The following is a 16,152-nucleotide window of genomic DNA, read 5'->3' as shown; positions in this document are numbered from 1 at the left end:
TCTCGTGTCCTCTCTGTCTCTCTGTTGCTACATGCCACCTTTGCTCAGTGTAGGTTTTTGGCCAGAACACAGACACCCTCATTATTTTTGAGTTGAGTGTGTGTGTGCGTGCGTGCCTATGTGTGTTTGTGTGTTACATAAGACAGCTGTTCATGTGGTGAAAATCAAATCATTTACATGACTGAGTCAAGTGCAACTGAGGGCCTCTCAGACTCATCCTCCATGCACATGTCACTTTCTCTCTCTCTCTCTCTCTCTCTCTCTCTTTCGCTCTCTCCATCTCCATGTGTGTTTATTCCCTTCTGTCTCTGTTTTTTCCCTCCTTTTGCCTCTAAACTACTCTCTTCTTCTGCTTTGCTGCACTTTTCTTTTATACTTTATCTCACTCACTGGTTCTCTTTACCTGTCACCCCCTTTGCTCTGTCATGAATAAAATATTAAAAAAGAAAAGCAGCAGCTAACTCATGTCTTTTGTCAGTAAAGTACAAAGTCCCCATTAGTTTTAGTTGGTAGCTGTGGCAGACACTTTTCTTCCATATTGACCTGGTGCTGGTAATGCCAGAGAAAAAAATTGAACTGTTTCATAAACCTTTGACTTGCTTGTTGTCATATTTGCAGACGGAGAGCAACACTATCGTGCATTTGGGGTTTTGGTCTCCACCAACTCATCTGGGAAATATTTTACTCTTCTTCTGATAAATGCACCACCTTGTTCACTAGTCTCGAACTAAGTTTGTTTGCTGTTTGTGTTGAGCAGGTAGTGAACAGTGGATTTTAAACCCTAAAGTTGCAGGTCGGTCAGCTAAACAAAGACCTAAAACTCACAAAGCTCAGTAAAGCCAAAGGGAGCTGCAGACTAAGGTTATTATTCTCCGTAAGTCCACCACAACAAGCAACCCATTTCATATTGTCCTTTGATACATTATCATACAAATTATGGCTGTTCATGGGCTGTGCAAACAAAAATACAAATTAACAGCATTATCCTGCAAGTAGTGTTCTTGAATTTGAGTGAAGCTGACGCTGTTTTATTTTTCTGATTGACTTGAACTTAACAAAGACTGTCCACACTGACCTGAAGGTTTACCCTTTGGTTCATGAATAATTAAATTAAATACCAGTGGAGCAAATAATGTACTGTTATGCAGTTCAGCATTCCCACCCACTTCTGAAACTCACAACTCCTGTCCCTTGCTATTTCAGAGATGACTGACAACAAGTTAAGAGTGTTAATATTTAATCACACTGAGCAGGAGGTGCAGAAATACATGCATTATTTATTGGTAAGTGGTGCATGTTTTGAGCATTTTGAATGGAGAACAAGATTAAGATCAGTTTATTTGTATTCATCAGTAAATATTTCTTTTATTTATTTCAGACTTGTAAGTCCATATAACAACAACCAGAACAACAACACTATATAAAATACAATACACTACAATACAAGGACACAGGTATAATCATTAGTTAAAAAAGTCACTCGTGGTTAAAAACATACAAACACTTGTTCCAATGCTTCCAGAGACAAGAAAAATACCTTGTATCACTGTGTGTTGGCTTGGTCAAGGCTTTTATAATTACATTTTCGGATTCATGAAAAAGATCAAGATGGTGATTACTTGATTATGATGGGGTGTTGTCTATGAGGTATGATTTCCAATCACATTTTCACTTTTTTCTCTTGCTTAACAAGTGGCTTTTCTATATATCCTCACTTTCATTTGGTGTGGCGATGCGCAGAAAGTCAACAACAAAAAAAGAATGTGTTAATAGGGGAATTCCCATACACCATTGCTGGATAAAAACGTAATAAATCTTGTCCTTGTGGTACACATGCGTCGTGGAATCCCACAGACTTACTCTTTTACTTCTTTGAGCCTAAAAGCGACATGAAGTCCAACCAACTGCTTCATTGGACTCCATGTTGAATCTGACCACAATCTTCTCTCATAGAGCAGACAGAAGCACTTTCTGAATGTCTATTGAATGCATATTAATGTGTCTTCAATAACCAGGTATTAGAATATTACATGGTCTAAGAGTAAACATGTCCCTTACTTTAGCTATAAAATATATGTAACACCGTATTTACAAACAAGCATTAATTTGAAAAAAGTTTTTCTTTAATTTACCCACATTTCTTTTTGATATAACAAGAGGAATTTCAATGTAATTTTACCCCATTTTTTAGTTATTTAATTTTGCCAATTCATAACTTGCAAGTAACCACAAATATATGCTTTATATTTGTTGATTTTATTTAAGTATCATTAAAAATCAAACTCAGATAACGGGGTCGACTGGACGTAGCAGGGTGGATGGAAATCATATCAGTGAAAAATACATTTAATTAATGAAGGCAATTCATTCACATTTCACATACAAATCATGAATGCAACTTCCAGTAACAACCATTAGACATTAATCATGACCAAACATATTTAGTTTCAAAAGAAAAACAGGCTGCTGCAGCTTAGCTACACACACTGGGGCAAATATAATATGGAAGTACAACATTGACCTGAAGTCATTTTGGTGGAAACATTTGCTGAACTTTTTAACTGTTTGTGAGCCATGAAAACAGTTAGAACAGGTTACTTGAACAGCTGTTACAATAGTAGTGAGTCAAAGAGAGAAAGGTCATTCAACAAAAGGTAAAATATTCATGTCCTCAAACCTGGAGTTAATTAACCACAATTATTTTCTCAATTCTCAGTTATTCTTCAGTCCTGGAACCAAATGGTTATGCAGTAACACTAAATCAAGGGAGTTATGATTGTTAAACTGGAGAGAAAACGTTGCTGAAGAGAAAAAAGGTTAAATATTTACCTCAGTTTCATCACCTATGATAATTCAGCTCAAAGCATAATGCTGCATAGAGGACATGAAATACTTTGACGATTCAAAACATGACAATACATACCACATGAAACATGAGACAATATCACAGAAACGAACACCAAAAAATTGTAATTAATGTGTAGTTTCATTTTAGCTGAATTCATTTTTGAGTCTGTATCAGCCTGACCGCTTTTAAGCGTGTGTGTATGTCACTCTAATACAGAGACAAGAACAGCTCCACAGTCAGTCATGGTGACATTTTTAACTTCACAAAGATATCAGCGCTGAAAGCGCTGATATCTTTGAGTCTCTCTGTTGATTGAAATATGTTGATGATTTGAGGATGTTTTTGCCTCAGAAGCCAGCGTTGTTGAGGCTGTAAAAACCGTCTTTCCTTTAGTTTGAGTTCAATCACCTACACAACGCATCATAATTGAACAGTCTATTGACTGGAACATCTCCCTCTACATCAATTTTATCGACTTTGAGAAAGCATTCGACAGCTTGGACAGAACAGGACTATGGCACCTTATGGACTACTCACCAAGATTACAAACCTAATCAGGAACTCATACGAAGGAACGTCATGCAAAGTCATCCATGCAGGCCAACTCTCTGGGAGCTTTGACGTTAGGACGGGCGTCAAACAGGGATGCCTTCTATCTCCATTCCTGTTCCTCCTGGCAATAGATTGGATTATGAGGGAAACAACTGAGGAGGGAAAGAATGAGATCCAGTGGACACTGGGTGGGGGAGCAGCTGGACGACCTCGATTTTGCGGATGACTTGGCTCTTCTCTCACATACACAAGCACAGATACAAGAAAAGACAGACAGACTCTCACAAACTGCGTCAAAACTTGGTCTAAACCCCAATACAGCAAAGAAGCAGGTTATCAAGATTCACTCCAAATCCAGCAACCCCATCCTCAAGAACAGCAATGCCCTCAAGGAAGTGAAGGCATTCACATACCTGGGCAGCGTTGTGGACACTACGGGAGGTACAGAGGTGGACATAAAAAGCCGTATCAACAAGGCAAGAGGGGTGTTTAATATGCTCAGGAAGATCTGGAGCTCAAAGAACATATCCATTAACACCAAGTTACACATCTTTAACTCCAACGTGAAGCAGGTGTTGCTGTATGGATCCGAGACATGGAGAACCACTAAGCAATCAACACACATGCTGCAAACATTCATCAACACCTGCCTCAGAAGGATAATGAACATCTGGGGGAAGGACAAAATAAGCAATGTGGACCTGTGGAAAAGAACAAGCCGGGATCCAATCGACATGCTGATTCTCAGACGAAAGTGGAGTTGGATTGGACATAATACATTAACATACATCCTATGACGTTCAGTTTGAGTTGACTTAGGGGTGGCCTTGCATTAGGTTTTAGAGATGTGTGTGCGTTATATTCTGAGTCCTTTTGTTTGACATCAAGATATTAGAAAGACAAACAATATGGTAAATAACATAATTCATGCAGATGATGAAGGTGAAGATAGCTATGGAAATGAGTAGGATGAAGAGAGGACTAAGGATGAAGAGGGATATTGTAGGGGTTGATTCTGAAGACTATTTGCAGATGACCTTGGACTATTACTTATTAAAAATGAATGATACATTATCATATTATATGAATCATATAATATTGATACTGTAATATTATTTATATTATATTGTGCCGCAGTGACCTTCTAAACAGCAGAGACCAGAACAGAAAGATGTCTGTTTCCACCTTTGTTTACTGTTCAGGGCATAATAAAAACCTTAATAACCATGAAGGAGTTAATGCAATGTCTTGTGATGTTCTCTCTGCAGTAATTATGTAGTCTGTTGAGGTAAGCAGGCTAAAATGTGCTGAGATTTCAGATTGACTAAAGCACACCCAGTATCACAATGCTTTTGAGTATTATTAAATATTGTGTAAACAGATCATAACCTTTACAAAAGCATGTGTTTTGTTGATTCAGTTAAAACACAGCACTAGTTCATACAGTTGCTTTCATTGTCTTAAAACATCCTGGCCACTACACCAGCGTACAGCCCCGTCTTAAAACCTATTCTACGTAAAGTTTTTGGTGTTTTTTTTGTCCTATACTTGTTGAGAGCTATTGCTATTGCTTTCTCAGGCTTTTCCCGTTGCGTAACATAAGCACGGAAATAACCTGCTGAGATGACAGGTAGGCTGATAAAAATTTCATAAATGGTATCCGATAGTTATTTTTAGAAAATTGTTGATTTAGCTCTGAAACATCATTCACATGTGTCCCTAAAATTCTGTCACATGCACACACACACACACACACACACACACACACACACACACACACACACACACACACACACACGCACACATGAATAAAAGTCGGTATTGTCCCATTGGATGTCCAAGCAAACAGCAGCAGCAGGCATCTTTGAGAAGTTGACAGCTGAATGAAATCCTCACTCTTTTTCACTGATTCACTGACATTCATTATCACCTCTGTCTATTCATGCAAAATGCATAAACACTGCACATTTGCTGTTTGTCATCTTATGTTTCATTATCTTTTGTGTTCTTGATTTTATTCTCTTTTGTTCTTTTTTTTTATATTTATTGCATTTAAAACACTTTTTAACACTGGTTTTGATAAATGCTATTTAAATAACATGTAACTGTGATAAAGTCATATATTCTATAGGCACATTGGATTTTTGGATATTTCACATATGGTTCATTTATATAGTTATATTTGGTTTTTCAGCATTATACGGGACACTTGTATTTAATTACAGATTTCAAAATCAGAATTTCACATTGGATTTTTTTTCAGGCAGAGTGTCGCTCTGTCCGTCGCTCTCTCCTTCACTCCTTTCTCTCTCCTCTTGCTGTTGAGGGCAGGAAGGCGGAGGCAGCGATTTTGCATTTACAACTATGTGCGTGAGTGTGACTGTGTGCATGCGTGAGTGTGACTGTGTGCATGCGTGAGTGTGACTGTGTGCATGCGTGAGTGTGACTGTGTGCATGCGTGAGTGTGACTGTGTGCATGCGTTAGTGAGACTGTGTGCGTGCGTGAGTGTGACTGTGTGTGTGTGTGTGTGTGTGTGTGTGTGTGTGTGTGCGTGTGTGTGTGTGTGTGTGTGTGTGTGTGTGTGTGCGTGTGTGTCGGTGAGAGAGAGAGAGAAAGGAAAGCAGACATTTGGGAGAAAGAGGAGAGAGGGATTTGGCCAACTTGTCGGTGTCTTTCATGTCACATTTCTGCCCTGAGGACCTGACCTCTGTCTCCCTGTCTGGAAAATAACTGGAAAAATAAAATGGAATTTCAGAAAACTCAACTCTGCAAAACAGTTGGACCAACAACCCTCCTGCTGCTCTACAGAGAAAGAAGAACTGAGGGATAATAACTGAACATTTTAATTTGTATCAACAAAAGAAAATGAATTGGGCTTTTGTACGTTGGCCTGTCTGACAACTGGGAAGGACGCACAACATTTATTCACATAATTATACTGTTAGTGTTTTTTTGTCTTTGGAGTAAAGGCAAAGAGCAGAGAAGAGATAATAGGAGAGGAGAAAAAGGGGAGGAGAGAGCAGAGAGAAGAAGACTACAGAGCAGACAGAGGAGAGGACGAGAGCAGAGCAGAGGAAAGAGAGGGGAGGAAGAGGAGACGAGTGGAGGAGCGGAGAGGAGAGGATGGACTGCAGATGGGATCTTGGCAATAATGAAATGTAAGTATGAACAGTGTGTTTGCGTGAGTGTGAGGTGAGAATTGCACATGTTGATGCTGCTACTGATGTTATTGTCTTTGTCGATATTGATGTTGATGCTAAGGGTAATATGTTGTATAGAGTGAGTTACTTTCTTTTTCTTTTCCTCTCCAAATTGACCTTTCTTCCTCTGGACTATCTTTACTTTCTCCTGCCCTAGTTCTCTTTCTCGCTATCTGTCTTATTTTTTATTTTAATTCTGAGTAGATACTGTTTCTCTTTGTCGCTTCCTCTACTCTCTCCGCAGGTCATGTTAGATAGTAACGGTGCAGCTGTGGATGGAAAGGCCAGTGTCACATCGCATTAGCATCACACACACAGAGGGAGAAATACGCTTAAAGTGTGATGAGCGCACGTGGACGATGTGTGTGCTGGTGTGCAGTGAGAGCTCAGCTGGAGCAGGTTTAAGAACCATACAGTCTTCTTGACCACGTGCAGAAAACAAAGAGCTATTGTGCCACGTACAAATTTTGCCAGACTGCACTGAGACATAAAGGAAAAGCGAAGAGAAAGATCAGAATCCATAAAAATAGGAGGCATGTTGGATCAAGACCTTTTTTCTGTCTGACCTGCCATGATGCAATAAACCTGGTGCATTCAGTAGTTTAGACTTCTGAATAATAAACCTGATGCATTCAGTAGTTTAGACTTCTGAATAATAAACCTGATGCATTCAGTAGTTTAGACTTCTGAATAATAAACCTGATGCATTCAGTAGTTTAGACTTCTGAATAATAAACCTGATGCATTCAGTAGTTTCGACCATGCTTAAACCAATAGGTACTTTTCACAGCAGCCATTTTGACATGTCATTGCAGGGTAAACACAGCTGTAATTTTTAACATTAATTATTGTATTGTGCATGCTGGCTCGCTGGAAGGGCCTTGACCCACTAAATAGAACCTGACCATAATTCAGGTAATTTATCAATTACACTGTGTTTGTCCTGCCTTGACACGTTAAAATGGCTGCTGTGGAAAAGACATGTAGTTCTAGCTAGCTCGGCTCTGTTTCCGAAGGAAACAAACAACTCCTAAAGTGGAATCACTATCGCTTTAAAACAGGTAAATGCATACCAAACATTAAAACCTAATGATTTATTGCAGAACGGTTATATTTGACTGCATTAGTTTTAGCTAATTCACCTAATAAATTAGTAGCTGATGGAAAAATGGTTTAGCACGTTAACCTCTAAATTTTAGTTTTTACACTTTAGTTCAACAGATTAAAAAGTAGCGTTTAGATTATTGAGCTTGGTTTTTGGTACATTTGGACAGAGCGAGGCTAGCTGTTTCCCCCTGTTTCCAGTCTCTATGCTATGCTAAGCTAAGTGGCTGCTGGTTGCAGCTTCATGTTTACTACCGACACAAAAGTGGTCTTCAAATCTAACAATCTAACTATCTCATCATGAATAATAGATTTATTTTGAAAAAACAAATCTTCCCAAGCATATTGTCATATTGTCAGAGTAAACAGCTCCTGTTGTCTAGACCGTTGAACAAAGTGGCTGTAATGAGCTGGCTGCAGGCCAAGTGTCTCATACTAATGTCTTTACGTAACTGTGATGTTCAGCTGCCTGATAGAGCTGAGTTTTCACAACACTTACCTGTTGGGACAGTTTCTTCTTCTGTTCATCGTTTCGCTGCTCGTACTTGTTCGTATTAGTTACTTTTTCATTTTTGTTTTCAACAAAGTGTGTTCCATGAAATGCTTAATACAAAAGCATGCTGATAATATACCAAACTATAAATGAAAGAAACTCATCATTAATCCCCTGGGGGGAAATTCTTCTCTGCATTTAACCCATCCTTGTTAAGGAGCAGTGGGCTGCCCTGTGAGGCGCCCGAGGAGCAACTAGGAGCAACTAGGGGTTAGGTGTCTTGCTCAGGGACACTTCCATATGTGAATGGCGACTGGGGAGCGAATCGGCTACCTTGTGGTAACGGGACGACCGCTCATCGCCCTGAGCTACAGCATGACTTGTGATGGCATGATGACATGCTTTGTGCTGTAACAAATAGTAACCTAAATTGAGGGATCCAGAAGATTGGACGAGAGAGTAGAAACAGGAGAGAGAGAGAGAGAGAGAGAGAAAAAGAGAGAGAGAGAGAGAGAGAGAGAGAGAGAGAGAGAGAGAGAGAGAGAGAGAGAGAGAGAGAGGGGGGCAATCACATCCTGCAGCATTTACACATAACATCACAAAATGGCCCTGACAGTCAGTGGCTTTAGAATTGCTCGGAGGTTGTTGTGTGTTTGGTTGTGTTATGTTTCATTGCAATGTCATGTGATCTGTTGTCATGTTGTTTCCTCTCCCAATTACTGAGTTGATGCATTGCTTTTAGACTGTTTTGTTAGTTTTGTAAAATAACTACGTGGTTGTTTTTTATGCTAATCGGATGTAGGGGTGAGACGTAATGCTTTTTGCTTTTTCTTTAGTTGGATCTCAGTTTTCATGAACATATCAAGAGTACTGCACCTTCTGTTTTTACAGCAGAAAACATCTTCAAAAATTAGGTCAGTTTGATCTTCTCTGAAAGCATCATACATTTTTTATTTGTTAGAGTTTAAACTTTTGCCATGTCTTTACAGCCATTACGGCAGATTTTGGTGTATTTATACTTCTGTTCAGTTTAAGACTTGTGAGAGAAAATTGTGTTTTCATGGTCGGGTACATATGCAGTTGTTTGTCATGAAGTCTGGTCTGTCTTTATTGAGTGATTAGGTCCATTTGCAATCATTAATAAAAGGTTTAATGGGGAAAACACTCATCAACATCCAATGTATGTGTAATGAGATGTGTTTAAAGTTGTCAGCTTGGGAAATCACAACGGGTTCATAAAATTAAAAAAGAATCTCTACAAAAAGCGAAAACCAATGTCTGTGTCATTTTAACCCTGCTGCAGTCTGCATTTGTATTTTCATAACAAGATTAATGCTCACATCTACAGAGCTTCATTTCATTTGGGATAAGAGATACAAAAATATTACAAAATGTTAGTGAAGAATTTCAGTCTTCCCGTGGGGCTTCACAGCTAATTATGGTGTTATGCTTCAAGCAGAGTTCACATATTTAAAATGTTACTCATATTTTCAAATATTGCAGAACTTAAGTGTTAAAATATTGCAGATAAAGAGAATAAAAGAAATTTACAGATTTTAATTTATCTTTAAAAACAGAGATTTTAAATATTTGCAGGATTTGAGTGTTAGTGAACTCAGTAAGTTGTTATCTAACACAAGACTGTCAGGGTTGTTGCTCATTGGCATTATCCACTGTAAGAGGAGGGAGCCTTGAATTGCTGGACATGTTAGGTTTGGAGCAGTATAACCCAGTCTCACCACATTAAGCAAAGTTAACTTAAACGTTGTCAAAGTTTGCATGTTTCTATAATCTGTGATCAGTTTAAAGCAGTGGTTCTCAACCTTTTTTCAGTGGTGTACCCCCATTAAAATATTTTTTCAGCCAAGTACATCCTAACCAGCTCAAAGCTTTCTTGGTTGAAAAAAAGATGTAATCCACAGCAATGTGCCATCATATTTAAAATATTGAAACTTGCATTAAGAGTGAAGCATAAAGCAACGCTCATAAAAGTGCTCCACAAGAAACAAAACCGGATCAGATAGACTGTGAAGCTCTCAACTTGGGCCAGGTTAGAAAGAAATTAAGAAAGACAATCAGATACTGTGGAGTCATCTTGTTTTCTTCCCAATCCTACTCTCCTGACAGAGAAAGAAGGATCTTCTGCTTTGTTACTCTTTATACCTACCTTCCCCTCTGACAGCTCTCCTGCTCTCTCTCCACCATCAGAGAGGCTGGACCAGTTTAGAAAGATTCTAAAGATACTAAAGATTAATTTTGTATCAGAGCTATCCATAACTAACACACAGTGAAGGTGTAATTCTGAGTGTGTATGGGGGAGTTCCAGTCTGGGTGTGGGGCTACGTGTCGAGACACAATACTGTATAGAACTATTTGTCTCTATCTCTACTCTACATTTATCCTGGCTGTTGCAGACTAATGTGGGCCATAAATGTGGCACTGGCTGATATCTTAACATCAGTCCCTGAAACACGCTCATAACACATCAAGGCCCACGGCGAGTGTTAGCAAATCACCTCCAGGTCTCATCTTCAGCTCAATCTGTCTGAAGGAGAGCTGCACAAGACAAAGAAAGTAGATATATTAATAGTTTGGGTTTGGGTGATATCTTTAGGAATTGGGTTGAAGCCCTTTTCATACAGATAAAATCCCCCAAAGGAAAATACCACATGCCTGTCGAGTATTGATGTAAACACAAGTCAACAATTTCAGCACAGAAATCAATGTGATGGAGTCAACCCACACAATAAAAATCAAATCATGGTCGAAGTCTTTCAGTAAGTGGGATTTATTTTGCCTTTGCTCAGTCCATGACACCAGCTTGTCTGTGACAGAGACATCACAGCCTCTGTCTGAGTGTGTTTATGTCTACCAGCAAGGTCAGCAACATCTTGATCTGAGTCTATTTACAACATACAAAGACAAAGTTGGCTGACGGCTGTTTGTTGACACCTAGTGGTCTGGTCACCAACTATTTTACCTTCACTTGAGTCACACAAGTAAATGAATGTGAGGGAACTTCTGAAATGATGTCTGCCCAATTGAAATAACAACATTTGATAACGTATTTCAGGGCGTTACATTAACAACACAGTGTATAATGGTGCAGCTGTATAGCCCAAGCACAATGGAAATCAAGTCAAACTGTTGCCATCCAACAGCACAAGAACTCCATAGTGTATGTCACTGAAGAGAAAGGTTTATAACTAGATTTTCGATTGTATTGGATACATTTATTTTTAACATGTAACAAATAATAACAACATAAAACAAGTAAAAAAAAATAAAATTAACAGTAAACATATATAGCACATTAAATAAAAAGTTTCAAAAACTTACATAATTACCTTGTTGAAACATTATCTGTGTGTTCCCACCCATACTACCATATTATTAAGTATTCCAGAAAAGGATGTAGTATGTTCCCAATACATAGCCTGTTAAATGCAGTAATAAAAAAATATCGGGATGGTCTCTAGCATTTTGCAGTTAGCATGCTTTTCTGGCTAATCTGAAATAATAATAATAATAATAATTTGAAATAAAAAGTAAAAATTCAAGGTACAACGTTATGAATAGGTATAATGTACCAATTGAATGCATACTGACTGCAACAGAATTTGTGTTTGTGAGTGAATAGCTACTTTATTACTTTCAGTTGTACATGACCGAGGGGGGAAAGCCCCAAGTTTAATTGGCTGTCTTTTCTCCTCAACCCTTCAGGCAAACAGCTCAGGCATGTTAGAAACAAGGGGGGGATTGAGAAATGATGTATAGATTAAGGTACAAGGTGTCCCAATTTCCAAAGTACTATAATTATATTATAATTACCTCATCTTCTCTTGACACGGGACAGGTTTTAGTTCTGGAGAGATAGACTAAAGGTGTAATTCTGAGAATATACATGGGAGTTTTAGTCTGGGGTTTGGCCTCTGAATTTATTCACAATTGATTCAACTTAAGGGGAGAGATGATTTGTAGACTGTGTTTCTAACCATATAACCATGTCTTACTTCTGTCCTCTACCCTCCACCCCTCAGACCTGTGATCTAGCGGGAGTCTCCGAGCATGAACTCCACTGACCTCTGCAGGAGAACAGAACAAGTGAAATCATGAGCAGTCCCACGTCAGGAACCCCAAATATGGAGGTGAAGGTGGTCTCCCAGGAGATGGCATTGCTTAGCAACATACTGGCAGCTTACACCTTCATTGCAGGTAGGTCCAATCAGACACACTACCATGACTGTGATGTGGGATCCCAGTCATCTTGGTAGCCAGAGAACAAGCTAACAAAAACAACAACCGGTGAGAAAGCTCGGGTGGGGGATCTTTAGGAGTGGACGGGTGAGAGGAGTGAACAGGTGAGAGGAGTGAACAGGTGAGAGGAGTGAACAGGGAAGAGGAGTGAACAGGGAAGAGGAGTGAACAGGGAAGAGGAGTGAACAGGGGAGCGTGAACAGGGAAGAGTGAACAGGTGATAGGAGTGAACAGGGAAGAGGAGTGAACAGGGAAGAGGAGTGAACAGGGAAGAGGAGTGAACAGGTAAGAGGAGTGAACAGGTGAGAGGAGTGAACAGGGAAGAGGAGTGAACAGGGAAGAGGAGTGAACAGGGAAGAGGAGTGAACAGGTAAGAGGAGTGAACAGGTGAGAGGAGTGAACATGTGAGAGGACGTGTGAGATGGCAGTCTGAGACCACATGGTTATGCAAGAGCAGTGACAATTTTTTATGTATTTTTACTACTTTTTCTCTCAGACCAACCCGAGAGGACAGCCTTGGTGTTTTTGGGCGGAGTTTGCGTCGGCTTGCTTGTCACGCTCTGCGCCATCGTCTTCCAGATACACTGTCGTGCAGACTGTCACTATGGCAACAGTAAGCACCCTAACCATCGCCACAGGAACAGGCATCATCAGCATCGCCACCTCAGCTGTCCCGTCCATCAGCCCATTGACAGTAATCCAGACAACACTGCTGTTGTTGCCACTGGAGGAACTGGGCCTACTGGGGACAGCGAATCAGAGGACTGGGACGACACGTCTGACCTGTCGTCACGGAGACGCAGACGCTTTGAGAGAGCCCTGCTGCACGCCACCATGTTTACGTCGGCTGAGGGTACCTCACACAGACACACACACACACACACACACACATAGTATCGTTTTAAAGAATGAGTTTTCCTTCCAGTGTTTTTTAACTTTATAATGTGTCAATACACATTTATACACACTCACTCACAAACTGTGTATCTCACAGCTGTCATGCAGGCTCATATCTTAACAGTGATGTGAAATTTGATGGTTATGTGAATGGATACTGTATGGACGTGTTTTAATCGTGTGTGTGTGTGTGTGTCGTCAGAGCTGGACCGGGCTCAGAGGCTGGAGGAGCGGGAACGGATTCTCCGAGAGATCTGGATGAACGGACAACCGGACATCAGTACTGTCACTCAAAGCCTAAACAGATATTACTGACGGATAATCAAACAGGCAAATAGTCAGAGACGTAGGGACAAGAAGATAAACAGGTGAACAGATGGATAAAAGGTGAAAAGTAAACAAATTAAGAAAAAAAACAAGGGATGAAATGAACATAAATCATCAGATCGGGATTGCTGTCAGCACTGCACCAAAGAGACTCTTCAAACTATTAGTGGCAGTACTGCCAGGAGCAGTCCCCTCCATTCTGTAAACAACAAGCAAAATCATATGAGTTGTGATGCCTCAGTCCTCAAATACAGGTTGACACTGAAATGCTTGGAAGAACAATGTCCTTGTCAACCAAAAAACAAACAAGTAAGCTGACAGAGACACAGCGGACCTTCAGAGTGGGCACATCCTGCGATGTGGAACCGCTTTTGGTGAAAACTCAACAAGGGATTTTATACCTTTCACATTTTTAACTGGTGCTTTTGAGAATTATGGACAAAAAAGGATGAGGCCGCAACGCCGCAGCTGTAAGTGAGTGTTTGGGTCCAAATATTGGTGATAATGTGATATGTTGCACTTTTCTCAGCTCACCCTTTTTGGTGTGAACTGGAACCGAAATGAAAGGTGCTCAATGAAGAATTTGGAGCATTTCTATTGCTTCTAAGTCGACAACGGTAACCGTCGTGTGAGCGCTCTGAAATTAATGCTCTGAATTTTGGATTCAGGACCTTTAAAGACAATAAAAGATACTGGAGAATAAAATGGTGAGCGACTTTGCTCATGTCAAGATACATGTACTGGTGCTTCTACTGCTTTAATTCTGCATCCCTAGATAAAGAGAAACAGGACACTAAAATATGCAAGGTATAATATGACATGTCTGTTAGAGGCCGATCAGGTCCAGGTGTCGCTGCACAAGAGCCATGCTGCTTCTCTTTCTTTGACTTCTGTGATAGTGAAATGATAAAAAAGTGTAAACTTTCATTGCAGGAATTTATGGAAGCGGTTGTTTGTACATAAAGTAAAGTCCCATATTAAAAGGAAATATTGTGGCTCACATTTCTTTTTTTAACAGTTTTTAAATGTCTTTGGGAATGTTGTACATGAGTGTCATCTGCTGTTCTGGGAGTCCAGAAGAGACAATATTTCCATGGAACTATCATGTTGACAGCATTGAAATTAATATTAAATCTGATCAATCTGATCAAAAAGTAAAGGTGTGTAGTGAAGGTCAACACAATGTAGATGCCCTTACCAACCAGTCACAGTTACAGTGCTTACTGTTCCACACAAATGTGACTTTTCGTGCTCGTTGGACACAGGGCAAGGCGAGTCTGGGGTAATGCACAAAGATGCTAACTCTATCATTTATGTTCTGTGAGAATGATCGATTATTGGAGTCAGACTCCCCCTAGTGTTGAAAATGTGCCCTTCCACCCACAGCCCAGTATTTATTTAAATAGAGCTTGAAAAGCCAAACGGTAAATGCCAAATGGAAACGAGCAGTCAATATGGGAGGGGGGGATGAAAAGACAAAAAGACGACTTTCAATCAGATAATTAGAAGTAAAATTAATAGATGAATAAGTGACTACAAAATAAAAGCAATCATGTCAAGTCATACTAATATTTTTGGAGTCTTAGCAGCATATGTTATAATAAACATGGCTCTTCTGACTCAGTTATTAATAAACCAAAATAAATAATCAAAAATAATTGAAAACTCAGCACTGTTGCTTTATTTTTTTTAATCTCCCATATTTTCCTTAAAAAATCTATTTGCTCACTGTGGTTTCGGGTTTGTGTGAGCCGTTTTCATTTTTTTTTTTTTCAAAAGAAAAATTAAACAATTGATTATTTTTTTCAAACTCAGACTCAATGGCCGTGGCTAATTTTCTATAGAGAACATGTATGGGACTGATAAGAGTGTGGAAATTGTGGGTCCTGTGTCATTCACTATGTGTGTGTGTGTGTGTGTGTGTGTGTGTGTGTGTGTGTGTGTGTGTGTGTGTGTGTGTGTGTGTGTGTGTGTGTGTGTGTGTGTTTGTGTTTGTGTGTGTTTGTGTGTGTGTGTTCTGTTGTATTGCCCCCGCCATTCCCGCACAAGGTTGCATCATTGTTGATAAATTCAAGCCCTGACATCTGTCTGTTCTCACGTTCCCACACATTTTACCCTCTGCTCTTGCTCCATCCAAATTGGGGGTGTATCACAACTGATCAAGGTGGCCAAAAGATGCTCTGCTCAGGGGGTCTTGCAATTTATTTAGAAAGAGAGAGAAGCTTTTGATGATGAAGTTGTAGAGGAAGAAGCTTCAGAATATGAGAATCACATTTATGAAAATTCAGAGTCTGACAGTAACTTTGAAGAAGAGGATAAGATTGAGCCTCAGATAGTTCCAAAATAAAGACGAGCACCAGAATCAGCTAGCAGCTAGCAAGTGAAGAAATATGGATGATCTGATCTCACGCTGCTCTGACCTATGCGCTGACCTCAAGGTTCTATGCTCTTGCCTCATGATTCTATGCTCAAA

General features: G+C 39.7%; 1 protein-coding gene across 1 annotated transcript; it reads left to right on the top strand.

The window, feature by feature from the left end:
• Window positions 1–6,486: 6,486 nt before the first annotated feature.
• On the top strand, window positions 6,487–14,606 carry eva1a (eva-1 homolog A (C. elegans)). The gene is made up of 4 exons (XM_068575606.1): window positions 6,487–6,559; window positions 12,239–12,413; window positions 12,952–13,308; window positions 13,555–14,606. The coding sequence occupies exons 2-4, from the start codon at window positions 12,311–12,313 to the stop codon at window positions 13,665–13,667; spliced, it is 573 nt and encodes a 190-aa protein (XP_068431707.1). The 5' UTR covers window positions 6,487–6,559; window positions 12,239–12,310; the 3' UTR covers window positions 13,668–14,606.
• The last annotated feature ends 1,546 nt before the right edge of the window (window positions 14,607–16,152 follow it).

Source organism: Clinocottus analis, unplaced genomic scaffold, assembly GCF_023055335.1.
Source record: "Clinocottus analis isolate CAN_PGR_092001 unplaced genomic scaffold, fCliAna1.0.p SCAF_1, whole genome shotgun sequence".
NCBI classification, from domain to species: domain Eukaryota; kingdom Metazoa; phylum Chordata; class Actinopteri; order Perciformes; family Cottidae; genus Clinocottus; species Clinocottus analis.
This window is presented reverse-complemented; position numbering and strand designations above follow the sequence as displayed.

What these genes read in the sequence shown, in the direction of transcription:
- eva1a (XM_068575606.1), top strand. Translation starts at nt 12,311, where the DNA reads ATGAGCAGTCCCACGTCAGGAACCCCAAATATGGAGGTGAAGGTGGTC. An exon ending in AGCTTACACCTTCATTGCAG is followed by an intron (nt 12,414 to 12,951) that starts GTAGGTCCAATC and finishes TTTTTCTCTCAG; the next exon opens with ACCAACCCGAGAGGACAGCC. An exon ending in CATGTTTACGTCGGCTGAGG is followed by an intron (nt 13,309 to 13,554) that starts GTACCTCACACA and finishes GTGTGTCGTCAG; the next exon opens with AGCTGGACCGGGCTCAGAGG.